This window comes from Pelophylax lessonae (assembly GCF_965119305.1).
Source record: "Pelophylax lessonae genome assembly, chromosome: 1".
NCBI lineage: Eukaryota > Metazoa > Chordata > Amphibia > Anura > Ranidae > Pelophylax > Pelophylax lessonae.
The window spans coordinates 162,257,923-162,275,766 of record NC_138768.1 but is presented as its reverse complement, the minus strand read 5'-3'; the positions used below and the strand labels follow the sequence as shown (position 1 = coordinate 162,275,766).

The window sequence follows — 17,844 nt, the reverse complement described above, 5'->3', positions numbered from 1 at the left end:
AAGGGTAAGTTTTTCCGCGGCAAGCGGGGCCCTTCCTTTAAACCGAACCATGGATCCTTTTGTGCCTTCAAAGCACAGGATAAGGGGAAACCCTTTAAAGGCCATGGCGGCCAGAGGAAGCCTTGGGCGGGTAAGTCTAAAGCCACCCAGGCTGGAGCGGCGGCCCAGGCCGCCTCCACCTGAAGGGATGCCCTCACCCATTCCAGGGGTGGGGGGGATGTCTGCGCGGTTTTCTCGAACCTTGGCTGCTCCGGATTCCGGACTGGTGGGTTCAGGAAATCATTCGATCGGGTTACAAGATCGAATTCCTTTCGCGACCAACAGACAGGTTCTTTCCCTCAAATCTTCATTTGACCCCAGATCGTTTGCAAGATCTTCATCGAGCGGTTCAGGATCTTCTCGCCCAGGGGGTGATAGTCCCGGTGCCGCATCGGGACAGATTTCGGGGGTTTTACTCAAATCTGTTCACTGTGCCCAGAAAGAAGGACAAGGTGCGTCCAATTCTGGACTTGAAAGCTCTGAACCGCTTCGTGCGCGTTCAGAAATTCCGCATGGAATCACTCTGCTCGGTGGTAGCCTCCCTGAGCCCGGGAGATTTCCTGGCTTCCATCGACCTCAAGGATGCGTATTTACACATCCCCATGTTCGAGGGTCATCAGAGGTACCTCCGATTCGCAATCGCGGAGGACCACTATCAGTTTTTTACCGTTACCTTTCGGTCTCGCTTCGGCTCCTAGGGTGTTTACCAAAGTACTGGCTCCTGTCTAGGCCCTGTTATGGACGCAGGGAATTGTGATCTTGGGATATCTGGACGGTCTCCTGTTAAGGTCGAGTGCCAGTCAGAGTCTGCTGCGCGATCTGTCCACTACGGTTCAGATGCTCCAGGAGTTCGGGTGGACCATCAACGTTCAGAAGTCGACTTTGTCTCCTTCGGTTCGTCTCCCCTACTTGGGGATGGTCCTGGACTCCACCCAAGCGAAGAAGTTTCTGCTGGAGGACAAGCTCCGGACTCTGCAGAACAAGGTCAGGTCCCGCCGGAGGACAAGCTCCGGACTCTGCAGAACGAGGTCAGGTCCCTCAGGGACAATGAGTCCTCGTCACTCAGGACCTGCATGCGGTCTCTGGGGTTGATGGTGTCAGCCTTCGAGGCGATACCATTTGCACAGTTTCACATGCGGTCTCTCCGGGCGGAGATACTGGCCAGGTGGGACAGACTTCCTCAGTCCTTGGACCTGAGGGTATCTTTGAGTCGCCTGACCAGAGAGGATCTTCTGTGGTGTCTGCAGTCTCCGGCCGAAGCGGAGGGGAACTCCTTCCGGCCGTTGTTGTGGATGGTGATTACCACGGATGCCAGCCTGTCGGGCTGGGGTGGCGTTCTGGGCAAACTGTCTGCCCAGGGCACTTCGTCGGAGGAGGAATCCTCCCTACCGATAAACATCTTAGAATTGCAAACGATCAGACTGTGCCTGCTCCATTGGTCGGATCATCTTCGGGGCCGCCCTGTCCAGGTACAGACGGACAATGCCACTGCGGTGGCCTACATCAATCACCAAGGGGGCACCAGGAGTGCCCGGGCGGCCCAGGAAGTGACCAGAATTCTGTCTTGGGCCGAGACTCATGTCCCGGCGATCTCGGCAGTTCACATTCCGGGTGTGGAGAATTGGCAGGCCGATTATCTGAGCCGCCAGACCCTGGACCAGGGGGAATGGTCCCTGCACCCGGAGGTGTTTCAAATGCTGTGTGCGAGATTGGGATCCCCAGATGTGGATCTGTTCGCGTCCCGGCTAAACAACAAGGTGGGAAGGTTCGTGGCAAGAACACGCGATCTCTGGCAGACGCCTCGGATGTGCTGGTGGTGCCTTGGCATCAGTATCATCTGATTTATGCCTTCCCCCCGATTCGGTTGTTGTCCAGGTTCCTTCGCAGGTTGGTCTCGGAACCAAAGTTGGTGATTCTGGTGGCCCCGGACTGGCCTCGCCGGTCTTGGTACGCGGACATCATGCAACTGGTGGTCGAGCCTCCCTGGCGGCTCCCATTACGAGACGATCTCCTGTCTCAGGGACCGATATTCCATCCTGCTTTACAGTCGCTGGCTTTAATGGCGTGGCTGTTGAAAGCCAGGTCCTGAGAGATCGGTCATTCCTACCCTACTTAAGGCTAGGAAGGCTTAGTCCGGTAAGATCTATTACCGTACCTGGAAGGCTTATTTTTCCTGGTGTGAGTCAAGGGGCTTCCATCATCGGTGGCGAGGGTGCTTGCTTTCCTGCAAACTGGTGTGGACCAGCTTCTTGCGCTGACCACGATAAAAGGTCAGTTGTCGGCTCTGGCCATTCTTTTCCAATGCCCTTTGGCGCCAAACTCTTTGATACGCACCTTTATTCAAGGGGTGCGTCATTTGGCTCCTCCTAGGAGGGCACCTTTGCCTCCTTGGGACCTGAACTTTGTCCTGTCCATTTTGCAACGTCCTCCCTTTGAAAACATCAGGGAGATTCCTCTGCCTGTGCTGTCACGAAAGGTTGCCTTTCTGGTGGCAATCACCTCTGCTCGCAGAGTGTCGGAGTTGGTGGCCCTGTCATGCCGCTCCCCCTACCTGGTGGTTCATAGGGATAAGGTGGTCTTGCGACCTAACCAATCTTTCCTTCCTAAGGTGGTTTCGGATTTTCACCTTAACGAAGATATTGTCCTGCCTTCGCTGTGTGCGAATCCTAAGCATCCTAAGGAGTTCACTTTGCACTTCTTGGATGTGGTCCAGGCGATCAGGGTGTACCTGTCTACTGAATCCTTCAGGAAGTCGGATTCTCTCTTCGTCCTTCCCGAGGGCCCTCGGAAGGGTATGCCCGCGTCTGCGGCGACCATTTAAATATGGATCAGACAGACGATTGTAGAGGCCTATTCAATTAGGGAACGGGTTCCGCCATTCCCTGTCAAGGCGCACTCTACCAGGGCAGTGAGTGCGTCCTGGGCTTTCCGGCATCAGGCTTCGGTGGCCCAGGTGTGCAAGGCTGTGACTTGGCCGTCCGTGCACACCTTCTCCAAATTCTACAAACTTGATGTTTTGGCATCAGCAGATGCCTCCTTTGGCCGCAAAGTTCTGTGTGCGGCAGTGCCTTGATGGGGACAGGCCGTTGCCTGTCCCTTTTCTGTTGGGGGTTGTTTTTTTCTCCCCCTTTGGTTATTTGTTTCCTGGGTTGTTTGCTCCTGTTGACCTTTTTGTACCCAGAGTTTTTTGCCTTTTCTGCTCAGATAAGGTTCCTTTCTCTGACCTGGGTGCTGCGTTGCCTTTGACGGTTGCGCTTCCCACCCCTCATGTCTACACTGCTTTGGGACATCCCATTGGTGAAGACTGAATGAGTGGGCGGCGACTGTCAGGACGTAAGAGAAAACTGAATTTTTGTAAAATCTTACCGTAAAATTCCTTTCTCTGTGTCCTCTGACAGTCGCTGCCCCCGCCTCTCTATTGGGGTTCTTATGGACTTTAACTGCTTGCTACCAAACTGATTTGGGAATGCTGATAGCAGGGGGGTATTGGACCAGTGGGACAGCCCCCATAGGTGTGTCTATGTAGTAGAGCTGCACGATTCTGGCCAAAATGAGAATCACGATTTTTTAGCTTGGAATAAAGATCACGATTCTCTCACGATTCTCTGTGTAACAAAAAAAAATTGGGATAACTTTACTGTTACGTTTTTTTTTTTATTCATTAAAGTCCATTAATTGCGTTTGAAAGACTGCTGCGCAAATACAGTGTGACATAAAATATTACAACAATCGTCATTTTATTCTGTAGGGTCTCTGCTAAAAAAATATATAAAATGTTTGGGGGTTCTAAGTACTTTTCTAGCAAAAAAAACTGATTTTAACTTGCAAGCAACTTATGTCAGAAAAAGATCCAGTCTTTAAGAGGTTAAACTTCCTTTCTGCCTGGCAGAGGGAAGAAAAAGATACAATGTAATCATTTTTGTTTATAGTTACTGGGAGACTTTGCTGATAGCTTTTGCCGGGAGGCTTTTTTTTTTTTTTTTTTCCACAGCTGTTCTCTCTGCTATGCAGCTATGCAAAGAATCGAGCATATTTCAGGGTTAGATCGTCAGGAGGGGTGAATCGAGATCGCGATTTTCATACGATTAATCGTGCAGCTCTACTATGTAGATTACTTTGTTTTTAACAAGTCTTATGCCTAGCTTGCTCCTATGGATTAGAGGTCAATACCCATTGGTGAAGACTGAATGAGTGGGCGGCGACTGTCAGAGGACCATTATTTATCTGTATATCTATTTCATTCATCTCTCCAGTACATATTCTGCATATCTATTTCATTCATCTCTCCAGTACATATTCTGCATATTTATTTTATGCATATCTCCAGTACATCTTCTGCATATTTAGTTTATACATCTCTCCAGTACATCTTCTGCATATTTAGTTTATACATTTCTCCAGTACATGCATATTCTGCATATTTATTTCATATATCTCTCCAGTACATATTCTGTATATTTATTTCTCTAAAATGCTGCAAGCACAGAAAGATACCTATTACTTCTGCCAGAAATCCAGTGAGCTCCTATACTCTTGTGCACTGAAATTCCAAGCAGTGTTTTCAACCCAAGCCAGTTCTCCTTTGGACTATAAAATATTGCCTACCTTCATAATGTTATCGATCTACAGAGAGAGGGGGAATAGTTCTGTAGTCCAAATTGGGAGCACTGCTCCTTAGATACAGTTAGTATTACCAGGTAAATATAAATAGAAAAAAGCCCACAAATATGAATGGAGCCACCATATCAAAGGACTGGTAAGCTGCAATATAATATATTTGTGATTTTGTTCCAATATTGCAGAACTGTCCAGTATAGGCGATATTATGGCCAGTCTTAGGGGCCAGGGAATATTTCCTTTGCCTAATTATAAGGCTCCATGCACACAGGGCGTCATAAAAACGTGCTCCAAAGCTGTTTACATAACGCCGGGAAACAGCAGCTGTAAAAACGTGCTTTCAGTAGCTTTTTCTACTAGCGTTATTGCACGTTTGGCCACAGTAGCTGTTAGCAGCGTTTTTTCTGCCTCCATTCAAAATCAATGGTTCCCTATGGGAGCCTATTGATTTGAATGGAAGTCACACCGCAGGTCGGATCAAGGTGATCCGACTTGCGGTGCGACCTGCACTGTGAGAATCTTGAGGGGGAACTCCACGCCAAAATGGGGAAAAAAACGGCGTGGGGTTCCCCCCCCAGGTTCCAAACCAGGCCCTTCGGGTCTGGTATGGAATTTGAGGGTAGCCCCGCGCCGAAAAAACGGCGTGGGGTCCCCCCCAAAATCCATACCAGACCCTTATCCGAGCATGCAGTCCGGCATGCCAGGAAAGGGGAGGGGACGAGCGAGCGGCCCCACCCCCCCCTGGATCATACCAGGCCACACGCCCTCAACATGGGGGGGTGTGGGTGCTTTGGGGCAGGGGGGGCTCTGCACCCCGCACCTCAAAGCACCTTGCCCCCATGTTGATGAGGACAAGGGCCTCATCCCCACAACCCTGGCCGGTGGTTGTGGGGGTCTGCGGGCAGGGGGCTCATCGGAATCTGGAAGCCCCCTTTAACAAGGGGGCCCCCCCAGATCCCGGACCCCCTCCCTATGTGAATGGGTATGGGGTACACTGTACCCCTACTCATTCACCCCATAAAATGCAGTGTATGGAAATAACGACAGGAGACGTTTTGGAAAATTTATTAAAAAACTTCATCCGGCTCTTGTCCTCTCCGGGGGTCTTCTGCTGTCTTCTCCTCTCCGAGGGTCTTCTGCTCTTTTGCTGTCCGCCCTTCTTGTCTTCTCTCCGGGGGTCTTCTGCTGTCTTCTCCTCTCCGAGGGTCTTCTGCTCTTTTGCTGTCCGCCCTTCTTGTCTTCTCCTCTCTGGGGGTCTTCTGCTGTCTTCTCCTCTCCGGGGGTCTTCTGCTGTCCGCCCTTCTTGTCTTCTCCTCTCCGAGGGTCTTCTGCTGTCCGCCCTTCTGCTGTCCAATCTTCTTGTCTTCTCCTCTCCGGTCTTCTGCTCTTTTGCTGTCGGCTGTCCTTCTTCCTCCGGTCCTCCTCCGACGACGTCTCCAGCGATTATGCCGGCCTCTGGTCTCCGCAGCTTATTATATAGCCATTAGGGGCGTGGCCGCCAGATGACGTCATCGGGAGACCACGCCCCCTTGTGTCACAGATGACGTCATCTGTGACACAAGGGGGCGTGGTCTCCCGATGACGTCATCTGGCGGCCACGCCCCTAATGGCTATATAATAAGCTGCGGAGACCAGAGGCCGGCATAATCGCTGGAGACGTCGTCGGAGGAGGACCGGAGGAAGAAGGACAGCCGACAGCAAAAGAGCAGAAGACCGGAGAGGAGAAGACAAGAAGATTGGACAGCAGAAGGGCGGACTGCAGAAGACCCTCGGAGAGGAGAAGACCCCCGGAGAGGAGAAGACAAGAAGGGCGGACAGCAAAAGAGCAGAAGACCCTCGGAGAGGAGAAGACAGCAGAAGACCCCCGGAGAGAAGACAAGAAGGGCGGACAGCAAAAGAGCAGAAGACCCTCGGAGAGGAGAAGACAGCAGAAGACCCCCGGAGAGGACAAGAGCCGGATGAAGTTTTTTAATAAATTTTCCAAAACGTCTCCTGTCGTTATTTCCATACACTGCATTTTATGGGGTGAATGAGTAGGGGTACAGTGTACCCCATACCCATTCACATAGGGAGGGGGTCCGGGATCGGGAGCCCCCTTGTTAAAGGGGGCTTCCAGATTCCGATGAGCCCCCTGCCCGCAGACCCCCACAACCACCGGCCAGGGTTGTGGGGATGAGGCCCTTGTCCTCATCAACATGGGGGCAAGGTGCTTTGAGGTGCGGGGTGCAGAGCCCCCCCTGCCCCAAAGCACCCACACCCCCCCCATGTTGAGGGCGTGTGGCCTGGTATGATCCAGGGGGGGTGGGGCCGCTCGCTCGTCCCCTCCCCTTTCCTGGCATGCCGGACTGCATGCTCGGATAAGAGTCTGGTATGGATTTTGGGGGGGGACCCCACGCCGTTTTTTCGGCGCGGGGCTACCCTCAAATTCCATACCAGACTTGAAGGGCCTGGTTTGGAACCTGGGGGGGAACCCCACGCCGTTTTTTTCCCCATTTTGGCGTGGAGTTCCCCCTCAAGATTCTCACAGTGCAGGTCGCACCGCAAGTCGGATCACCCTGATCCGACCTGCGGTGTGACTTCCATTCAAATCAATAGGCTCCCATAGGGAACCATTGATTTTGAATGGAAGAAAAAAAACGTATAACGTGGCTTAACGCACGTTAAGCAACGTTATGAAGCCTTATGGAGCCTTTAGCAGCGTCAGACGTTTTTTGCAGCTTGACGCTGGAGCTCCTGAACCCACAGTTCCTGGGTTTTTTTTGGAGCTGTAAAACGCCTATGCCACTTGGAGCTCCTAAAAGCTCTATGTGTGCATGAGGCCATAGAATAACATGGATGGGCGTTCTGCAGCTGCAAAAAAAAACGTCTGACGCTGCTAACAGCAGCTGTAAAAACGTCCAGTGTGCATGAGGCCTAATATTTGAGGTTCATAAAATAGGACTGCTTGTTCAGGCATTTGGTTTACCTTGCTCCTATTTCTAAATGTTACTTTTAGACTTTCAAATACTGTGTATATAATATATAAATATTTTTTCTTCTCATTGCTATATTTTGTATTTATGCAGTAAACATATTGGTAAAAAAAATTTATACTTAAAAAAAAAAAAAAAAAAAAAAGCAGCCTTGAGGAATGTATTTTTCACGTGTTTTTTTCTTTTTAAAGAAATGGACTGTTCAAGCCTAAAGAGACCCTGTCTCCAGCTAAAGAACATTTTCAGGTTAAAGCACAGAAACCTCAAGTATTTTAAATGCTTACTTACAGATGTTTTTCCTATCCATAAAGATTTTTTGATTTTATATATTTTATTGACGAGCAATTATGATTTCTTCAGCGAGAGTCCGTTCTCTAGCATAGACCCCTCCCTTCTTGTACATCATGGCTCTCACTTTTGGGAGTGTCTTAATTACTGTTTGTACTGACCCAGCTCCTCTGCCCTCCCTACATAACACTTTATGCAAATTAAACCACATATAGGTGCGCTCACTCTTTAAAAATCTCTATACAGTAAACCCCCCTCCATTGCGGGGGTTACGTTCCGGACCCAGCCGCGAAAAGTGAAAATCCGCGAAATAGAAAAACCCTATTAAAATGCATTGTTGGCATGTTTTTTTTACTGTCACTGTACGTGTAAAAGCATTTTAAGGTCTTTAACCACATAACGTCTGCTCACGTTGCTGCTATTGCAGCAATGTGGCTCGTTATCGTCTAGCGACGTAGTACTACGTCGCTAGACTCCTCCCCCTCTAGGCGGCGCTCGCACGCCGCCGGAGGCGCACTCCCGCTGTTTTCAGTCACAGCGGGAGTCGGGCCAGGGGAGGAGCGGCGGCGATCGCCGCTGCTCTTCCCCGATCTTCGGGGAATCTAGTTTGGAGATCCGCCCGCCTGTGTAAACAGAGCAGGCGGATCTCCTAAGGCTCCGTTCACATGTTAGCGCATGGATCGCGGGCAGAACCGCCGCGATTCCGCCCGCGATCCGGAGATTATTGCAAATCGCGGGACGCCTGTGCGTTGCCCGTTGATTTGCAATAGCCCCCCAAACGCTGAGCGATGTTGCAGCGATTTCTGCCTGCCGAATCGCGGTAACATCGCCCAAAAAAGTACAAGAGCTTCTTTGGAGCGTATTGCGTCCCGCAATTTTTTTTGCGCGATGTTACCGCGATTCGGCAGGCGGAAATTGCGGCAACATCGCTGAGCGTTTGGGGGGCTATTGCAAATCAACGGGCAACGCACAGGCGTCCCGCGATTTGCAATAATCTCCGGATCGCGGGCAGAATCGCGGCGGTTCTGCCCGCGATCCATACGCTAACATGTGAACGGAGCCTAAGTGACAGGGAGTGACAGATCGCAGTGTTCAGCAGTGTTTTGCATTAATGTCACTGGTACCCCAAAAAGTGTCAAAAATGTCAGTCAAGGGTCCGATCTGTCCGCCGCAATGTCGCAGTCCCGTAAAAAAAATCGCAGATCGACGCCATTAATCGTTAAAAAAAAAAAACCACCAAAAATGACAAAAATCTTTCCCTTAGTTAGTAAACGCAATAACTTTTGCGCAAACCAATCAAAATACACTTATTACACTTATTATTATTATTACACTTACTAAACATAGGTAGCAGAAAACAAATTGGCCAAAAATTTTAAAAAAATTTGATTTTTACATTTTTTGGGGGGAATTTCATATAAAAAAATGTTAAAAATATTGTTATTTTTTTCAAAATAAACGCTCTTTTTTTGTTTATAGCGCAAAAAGTAAAAATCGCACAGGTGATCAAATACCACCAAAAGAAAGCTCTGTTTATGGGAAAAATAAAGACGTAAATTTTGTTTGGGTACAGGGTCGCACGACCGCGCAATTGTCCGTTAAATTCGCACAGCGCCGAATCGCAAAAAGTGGCCCAGACGTAAGACAGCAAAATCCTCTAGTGGTAAAGTGGTTAAACACACTTTTAAAAACAATAGAAACTCATTTAAACACATAAAAGATACTGAGAGACATAGCAAGAGCTATGGAAAACACAAAAATATTTCATTTTTAAAGATTTATATAGTAAAATAACATTACAAAAAAAAACGCAATATACCGGGGCCGCAAAAACTGAACCGCGATGGAGCGGGGGTTTACTGTATACTCTATTAATATAAGTTAATTAAAAATAAAAATGCATATATCCGCATAAGTGCAAATCGTAAAAAAAAAACGCACTATACCTTGAAATTTAACATCTTATATAAATAAATAAGTAAAGAATCCGCAGTAAAGCAGTTGATCTTTTGTGTGAAACAGATATACTTGTGATAAAGTGAACTAAAATTAATATAATCCAAATTCATAAAGAAAAAGTCCCAAAAAGTAGCCAGCTTCTTAGGTGAGATGAACACACAATGTAGTGCCACGAGAAAGAAAAGTGCCACCAGACCTCTCCATGCATAGGTAAAGTAGGCTCCTTACCAAACACTTCGATCCCCCAAAAAGATCATAGAGCACCTTGCTGCCCCACAGCACCACTCAGTCTGACCACAAAGATCCGGTTTCCAAGTTTCAAAGAAGTTAAAGTTCTGGATATAGGAAATGGATTGCAGATGTAATGTCTGGCGGCTGCAGATGGCATAAAGTGGAGAGCGAGAGAGTGGAGTCCAGCAGGCTGGACAGAGCTATTCTCCTGGGACGTTAGAAGTGCACAAGACATCTCAGCAGGGTTACCTGAGCAGGAAGTGCCGAAGCAACGGGCTTTCTTCCCAAACTTCGTACTCGGCCTACAGGACCCTCAGACTACTCGCTTTTGGCCCTTTTTTTTTGTTTCATAACATTTTATGTACCAACCTGGGGAGCAGGGAAGAGGAATACTAAAGGGTGTCACTTCAATCATAACTCTGAGTCTGCTTGGACTGCTGACATCACATCCAGGATAGCGCTACCCAGTGAAGGTCTACACAAGAGAGGCTTGTAAACCTAAAATAAACTCTATAAATACACATATAATCTTATTGGAAGTATTTTTTTGAGACAGGGTCTCTTTAAGGGTGGAATAAGTCAATGGCTAAGGTTTGGTAGCCGAAATGTGGAAAGTCTTAAAAAAACCTGTACAACAGTTTTTAATGTATAGGTATAGTACCGTCTTCATCTACTTTTAGGAAAATAGCCGGGATTGTTGAAATTCATTGTATGGCTGTATCTTCAGACATTTGATGCATGAGTACCTGGTGCAATAAAATAGAGGCTGCCGAATATAAATTGCAGTTATTCAAAAGCCTGTGATGACTAATCCTTCTGGAAAGTTGTTTATGCTTGTTGATTCCTTGTTTAATGCGTCACATAACACAATATACATTTCTTTATTGTTAAGCTGAAAGAATGACGCAGCTTCCAACTAATTATGCACAGTCCTTGGAGACCTGGTCCTTGTGCCAAGCCATTTCTTCATTGAAGGATCAAGATAAACTTTCAGAGGCTGAGGCTTTGTGTACTAAGGTAAAGGTAAATTTTATGTTATATTTATATTAAGTTATATATGACTATTTTGAATTAAAGAGGTCTTCCACTACACTTGTACTTGTCTTCTTGGTTTGAAGGCGGGGGGGTAGGTCGGTTTCACCCATAACCCCACCAAACAGCCATGCAGTGCATAGCTGACCGTGTATGTTATTGCTTGGCTTTCTTCAGAAAGGCTCAGAAGACTTTCAAATGAGTTTCCAAGGCAGACTGTGCTTACAGGATAGAGCCCACTTTGTAAACTGGCAGGAAGAAAGAGCAGATTTCTTCTGAGCTGCTGGGCTGCTTACATGGAAGGTAATATGTAGGCTGCCATTGCTGAGCACAGTTTCTGAAACTACTAGGTGCAGGGCTGTCATGCTGATCTGGTTTCAGTAATCTTATGCTGGCCATACACTAGCTGAAAGATCGTTCGAAAATATGTCATTTGGTCCTATTGATCATTTTTCGTCCAGTTAATGGGCACAAATAGAAAATCGCTTTTAAATTTTCAGAGCCGAAAAATCGAAGGAACAGTTTTGAAAATCTGCTGGCCGGACGATAAACAAACGATAAATTGAAAGGTTTATGTGTTTCTTGGCCGACCTGTTTGCACTGGCCTGAGTTATCATCTACACTCTCGACCAAGATAATAGCTCTTAGATGACACTAGAACTGGTGCTTGTTCAGTTCTTGGCTGCGATAACAAATCTAGAAGACAGATTAGTCCCCTACTGCAGCTTCTCACCTTGTGACAGTGTTTGTCGGGTCATTGGAAGAAAGTAGACTGAGGGAATGCTTTCTCCTGCCTGCAGCAGAATGATGACATCATCCTAAGTTAGGCAAAATCCATGTCTAGAACCTGAGGACTGCTTCTTTATTGATAAAAAGATGCACATTTTTTTGCTGTATATTGTCACATACAGTGACTTTAAAAAGTATTCATACCCCTTGAAATTTTCCACATTTTATCAGGTTACAACCAAAAACGTAAATGTATTTTATTGGGATTTTATGTGACAGACCAACACAAAGTGGCACATAATTGTGAAGTGGAAGGAAAATAAGTGGTTTTCGATTTTTTTTTACAAATATCTAAAAAGTGTGGCGTGCATTTGTATTCAACCCCCTTTACACTAATACCCCTAGCTAAAATCTAGTGGAAAAATTGCCTTCAGAAGTCACCTAATTGGTAAATAGAGTCCACCTGTGTGTAATTTAACCTCAGTATAAATACAGCTGTTCTGTAAATCCCTCAGAAGTTTGTTGGAGAACATTAGGCTGGCCATAGATTATTCAATTTACACTAGCTGAAAGATCATTCGAAAATCTGTCATTTGGTCCCATCGATTGTTTTTCCTCCAGTTAATGGGCACAAATAGAAAATCACTTAACTTTTCAGAGCCGAAAAATCGAAGGAACAGTTTTGAAAATCGGCCGAACGATAAACAAACGATAAATTGAAAGGTTAATGTGCCAACCTGTTTGCACTAGGCATATGTGACAAACTGAATGAAAAACTGATTTATTTATGTCCATTGAACGATTTATCTTTCAAAATTCGGTCATTACATGATGGCACGATCATCTGCTCTCACGGTCAATTTTTCGTTTTTCAAAAATGAGTTTGCCCGATATTTCGGCTAGTGTATGGCCAGCTTTAGTTGCTGACCTAGAGCAAGTTTAGGAAGAAGGAACTTTGCTCTGACTTTCATTTGCTGCATTCTTTTTGTAAATCGTCTACAGCCCAAAATGTAATGAAATCTACACAGCCAGGCAACTAATATTTTCAAGAGTACCAGCAATGAAAAAACGAATCGGTACCTGTGGATAAGTAGGGAGGTTTTCAATGCTTTTGAAATGTGTAAGGAAAAGTGTTTGCCACTAGTAACCAATTTTAAAAAAGTGAATTTTACTGGGAATTTGCTTTTGCACTTGTTTCTGTAATGTCAAAAAATGTAATCCTTTTTTTTTACATCCTGCTTTTAATTAAATCATATTAGCAAGGTGTATCCTCTAAACCTCTTTGGAGGATCGGCTGCAGGTTTGTCACCCCTCCTGTGCACTCCTAAAATGGACGACAGGCATCCATACCCACACACAGTGGAATGGCACATTCTGCCATAGTCACTGCTTTAAAAATGTGCTGCAGCGTGTTATTTTTATTATTATTATATAGAATTTATATAGCTCCAACAGTTTGCGCAGCGCTTTACAATATGAGGGAAGACAATACAGTTACAGTACAATTCAATACAGGCGGAATTAGAGGGCCCTGCTCGTTAGAGCTTACAATCTAGAAGGGAGGGTCAAGTGAAACAAAAGGCAATAACCGTGGGGGATGGGCTGATGGAGAAAATGGAAGTATAGTTGTTAAGTGTGGGTAGGATAGGCTTCTCTGAAGAGGAGGGTTTTCAGGGATCGTCTAAAAGCTAATAAAGTAGGAGATAATCAGACAGATTGGGGTAAGGAGTTCCATAGGATTGGAGAGGCTCTGGTAAAGTCCTGGAGGCGAGCATGGGAGGAGGTGACGAGGGAGCTAGAGAGTAGGAGGTTTTGAGAGGAACGAAGAGAGCGATTAGATTGGTATTTTGAGAGCAGGCTAGTGATGTAGTTGGGGGCTAAGCTGTGGATGGCTTTGTAAGATGTTGTTAGTATTTTGAATTTAATTAGTTGGGTGAGCGGAAGCCAGTGTTCACATCAACAAAAAGTTCCTGTAAGGGGTCTGCACAGTGCAGAGAAAGAAAACATGAATAAAATTAGGGGAAATGTTAAAAAAAAAAAAAAATGCAATTTTAGTTTCTCTTACGTCCTCCGACAGTCGCCGCCTCTTCATATTCGTCACATATGGGGTATTAGACTTTGCTCCGAAGGAGTAGCTAGGCAACAGAATATGTTAACAATAAAGCTTTAACATATCCCACCCTCAAGGGGTGGTCCCCTCAGTCAATACCCTCCTACTTCCTGCAACCATATCTCAGTTTTTAATGTCTAGCTTGTCAGGAGTGGCTGGCTCTCTCTGTGCTGGGACTTTCTGTCCCAGACTCTTTCTTCTTTTTAATATTTTGTTTGAGTTTTCTCTCTACCTTTACTTAGCTGTTATTTTTGTCAGCATTAGTTAGTTCTTCGGACGAAGAGGATCATGCGGACTGGGTCTCGGGCTGATCCCCCTGGTCGCAGGTCGTGGGTCAGTGGCTTCCCAGTCTGCCATCGAGCGTTCAGCCAGGTAACGCTCCTGGCACAGTGAACGACCCATCCCTGTTCGGTGCAGGGATGATTGGTGAGGTGGCTACCTCACCGGACGCTGTGCGGTTTCTTAACCTCCATTGTGTGCGTCTTGAATTGCGACTCTCCCTGCCTCATGTGCAGCGGCTTGTTCGCCTGTGCGGGTTCCCCACGCCATGTGAGGTAAGTGTATTTATGTGGGGACCTGTCTGTCTGGGGGGGTCTCAGTCTGGGACTGTGTAACCTGCCTTTTAATCACACTGCTTGTCTCCCTATCTCTCGGCTGCATGCTGTGGGCTGCAAGGGGGGGGGGGAGCTGTATGACACTGTGTGTGTCAGGCTGGGCAGTGTGAGAAGCTGTGTGCTGTGGGGCATGTTTTTTATTGGCATGTTTGGGCATATACAGCGATCGCTGCGGCGATCTAACATGTATCCTTATATTGGGATGTAATGTGTGTGTTTTTATGCACTGTGGAGCGGCGTTTTCGGCGCCAAACGACGCCATTTTACCGGCGCCTGCTCCGGCCGCATGGTTTACATGCACGGCGGCCATTTTCTTGTAGCCTCCATAGGCTTACATAGAGTACCCTGGCAGCATCACTTCCTCTTTCCAGGAACACCGATCGAGGCAGCAGCAGCAGCGGGGTCTCCTCAGGTTTTATCCTTCTGTTCTTGTTATCCATTGCCTGTACTCAGTTTGTATATTCCCTGTGGGGGTCTCATTGTGCCTGAGTGTGGTGCGGTGGGCTGCGCTTGCCGCGCTTGCTGAAAGGGGGCAGTTAACCCTTGGTTGTCTGGCATTACAGGGGCAATGGATTCTCAGGAGGGCAAGTTTCCTACAGTATTGGTGGAAAGCCAGGGGACCGCTGTTTCCCCCCCAGGGGGGGATTTAGCCACTATTGTGGCTGGCTTTGCTGCCCAGGTGCAAATGCTGGTGGCTGCTCAATCTACTAAACGGCCCAGAGTTGCTCTGTCCTCTGATTCTGAGGGTGAAGGTGATGGGGCTGTTCTGGCAGGGACCTCCTTATCGGGGTCCCGCTCCTCTCTTGATCTAGTGGGGTCTGAGGTAGAGGCTGAAGTTGAGGGAGTTGATAATTCTCCCCCTGGTTCGCCTGAAGAGCTTGCAATCATGGATGAGTTGATTGCTTCCATTAAGCAGACGCTACGTTTGCAGGACGAAGTGTGTCCCCCCGCTGCCTTGGCGGCTTATGGGACGCAGAGGAAACGCAGGACGCCGCAGGTTTTTCCCTGCAATGCTGATTTTCAGCGCGCTGTTAAGGATCAATGGCGCGATCTGCGCAAGCCTTTTGCGGTACCAAGTAAATTCAAGCTGCGTTATCCTTTCTCGCCTGCCACTGATGAACGGTGGTGTGTGCCTCCGCCAGTGGATCATGCAATTGCGGTTTTGAACAAAGCCACTGCGATTCCTGCAGAGGGTTCCCCTGTTTTCCGTGATGCCACGGATAGGAGACTGGAGTCTCTTGCCCGTCATACTTATTCTGTTACGGGTTCTATGCTTAAGGCTCTGTTTGCTTCTCTCATGGCGGCCCAGGCGATCGCAAGTTGGACGCAGATGCTTAGGCGCGTCCTAGTGGCCGATTCGGCCTCGGCGGCGACCCTGGATATGGTGGATCAGATCCACCAGGGTGTCATGTATCTGTGTGATGCGGACCTGGACCTGATTCCGTTGGCTGCACATGTGCACAGCGTGGCGGTGTTGTCTCGCCGCCTGGTTTGGTTGAAATGTTGGTCGGTGGACCAATCTTCACGTAAGACCTTAGCCAATCTGCCTTATGATGGGTCTCGCCTTTTTGGGGAGTCCCTGGATGTGTTGATTAAGGGGATCACCGGGGGTAAGAGCACTCTCTTGCCCCATTTCCCCAAGGCTAAGGGGGCTTCTGGGAAGAAGCATGCTAATTTTCGGCCCCCTCAGGGGTCCTTTCGTGCCTTTCGGCCGCACTACAAGGGCAAACCGTTCAAAGGCCAAGGCTCTCAGAAGAAGCCCTGGTCTGGGAAACAGAAGTCCGGACCTGCGGCCCATAACAGTTCGGCCTGAAGGGGCGCCCTCACCCAGTTTTGGGGTGGGGGGACGCTTGCTCGGTTTTCTTCAGCCCTGGTTGGCCCGTGTGCGGGACAGATGGGTTCTGGAAATCGTTCGATCTGGTTACAAGATCGAGTTTCTCTCTCGGCCGGAGAGCAGATTTTTTCCCTCAAATCTTCAACTGTCTCCAGAGCGCCTGCGGGATCTGCACCTGGCGGTGCGGGACCTGAGGGCTCAGGGAGTGGTGGTTCCGGTGCCTCATCGGGACAGATTTCGGGGGTTTTACTCCAATCTGTTCACCGTGCCCAGGAAGGAGGGCAAGGTTCGTCCGATTCTGGACTTGAAGGCTCTGAACCGCTCTGTGCGGGTTCGCAAGTTCCGCATGGAATCCCTGCGCTCGGTGGTGGCTGCCCTGGTTCCGGGGGAATTCATGGCCTCCATCGATTTGAAGGATGCGTACCTTCACATCCCCATATTCGAGGGTCATCAGAGATACCTTCGATTTGCCATTGCGGAGGATCACTACCAGTTCGTGGCGTTGCCCTTTGGTCTCGCCTCGGCTCCGCGGGTCTTCACCAAGGTGCTTGCACCGGTTCTGGCATTATTGAGGGCCCAGGGCATTTCTGTCCTGGGGTATCTGGACGACATTCTGGTTCGGTCTGCGACCAGACAGGGTCTGGAGGAGGACCTGTCTGTCACAATGCAAACTCTGCAGGAGTTTGGTTGGACGATAAATGTTCCAAAGTCGACACTGAGTCCGTCGGTTCGTCTCCCCTATCTGGGAATGATACTGGACTCGGTGCAGGCGAAGGTCTTCCTGCCGGAAGACAAACTCAGGACTCTTCAGGAGGAAGTCAGGTCCCTCAGGGACGTTCCACACTCGTCTCTGCGGACGTGTATGAGATGTCTGGGATTGATGGTCTCGGCCTTCGAGGCGATTCCTTTCGCGCAGTTTCACACGCGGGGTCTCCAAGCGGAGATCCTGTCCAGGTGGGACGGGCGACCTCAATCTCTGGATCTTCAGATCTCGTTGAGTCATCGCACCAGGGAAAACCTTCTGTGGTGGCTCCAGTCCCCGTTGGTGTCCGGGGGCAAGTTGTTTCGTCCGATCTCGTGGACGGTAATCACCACGGATGCCAGCCTGTCGGGCTGGGGTGGTGTTCTGGGCGTTCTGTCCGCCCAGGGAACTTGGTCGGAGGGGGAGTCTTCCCTCCCGATCAACATTCTGGAATTGCGTGCGATAAGGCTCTGTCTTCATCGCTGGACGGACCGGCTGCAGGGCTGCCCGGTTCGGGTGCAGACGGACAATGCCACGGCGGTGGCCTACATCAACCACCAAGGGGGCACCAGGAGTGCCCGAGCGGCTCGAGAAGTGGCCGACATTCTGTCTTGGGCCGAGACTCATGTCCCGGCGATAACGGCGGTTCACATTCCGGGAGTGGAGAACTGGCAGGC

The 17,844-nt window shown here is 48.5% G+C and overlaps 1 protein-coding gene across 1 annotated transcript in view; it reads left to right on the top strand.

The window, feature by feature from the left end:
* SKIC3 (SKI3 subunit of superkiller complex) overlaps window positions 1-17,844 on the top strand; it is a 249,004-nt gene that overhangs the window by 161,995 nt on the left and 69,165 nt on the right. The window contains exon 36 of the mRNA XM_082272834.1: window positions 10,999-11,123. Coding sequence (XP_082128960.1) covers window positions 10,999-11,123 — 125 coding nt within the window. The remainder of the gene's footprint in view (window positions 1-10,998; window positions 11,124-17,844) is intronic.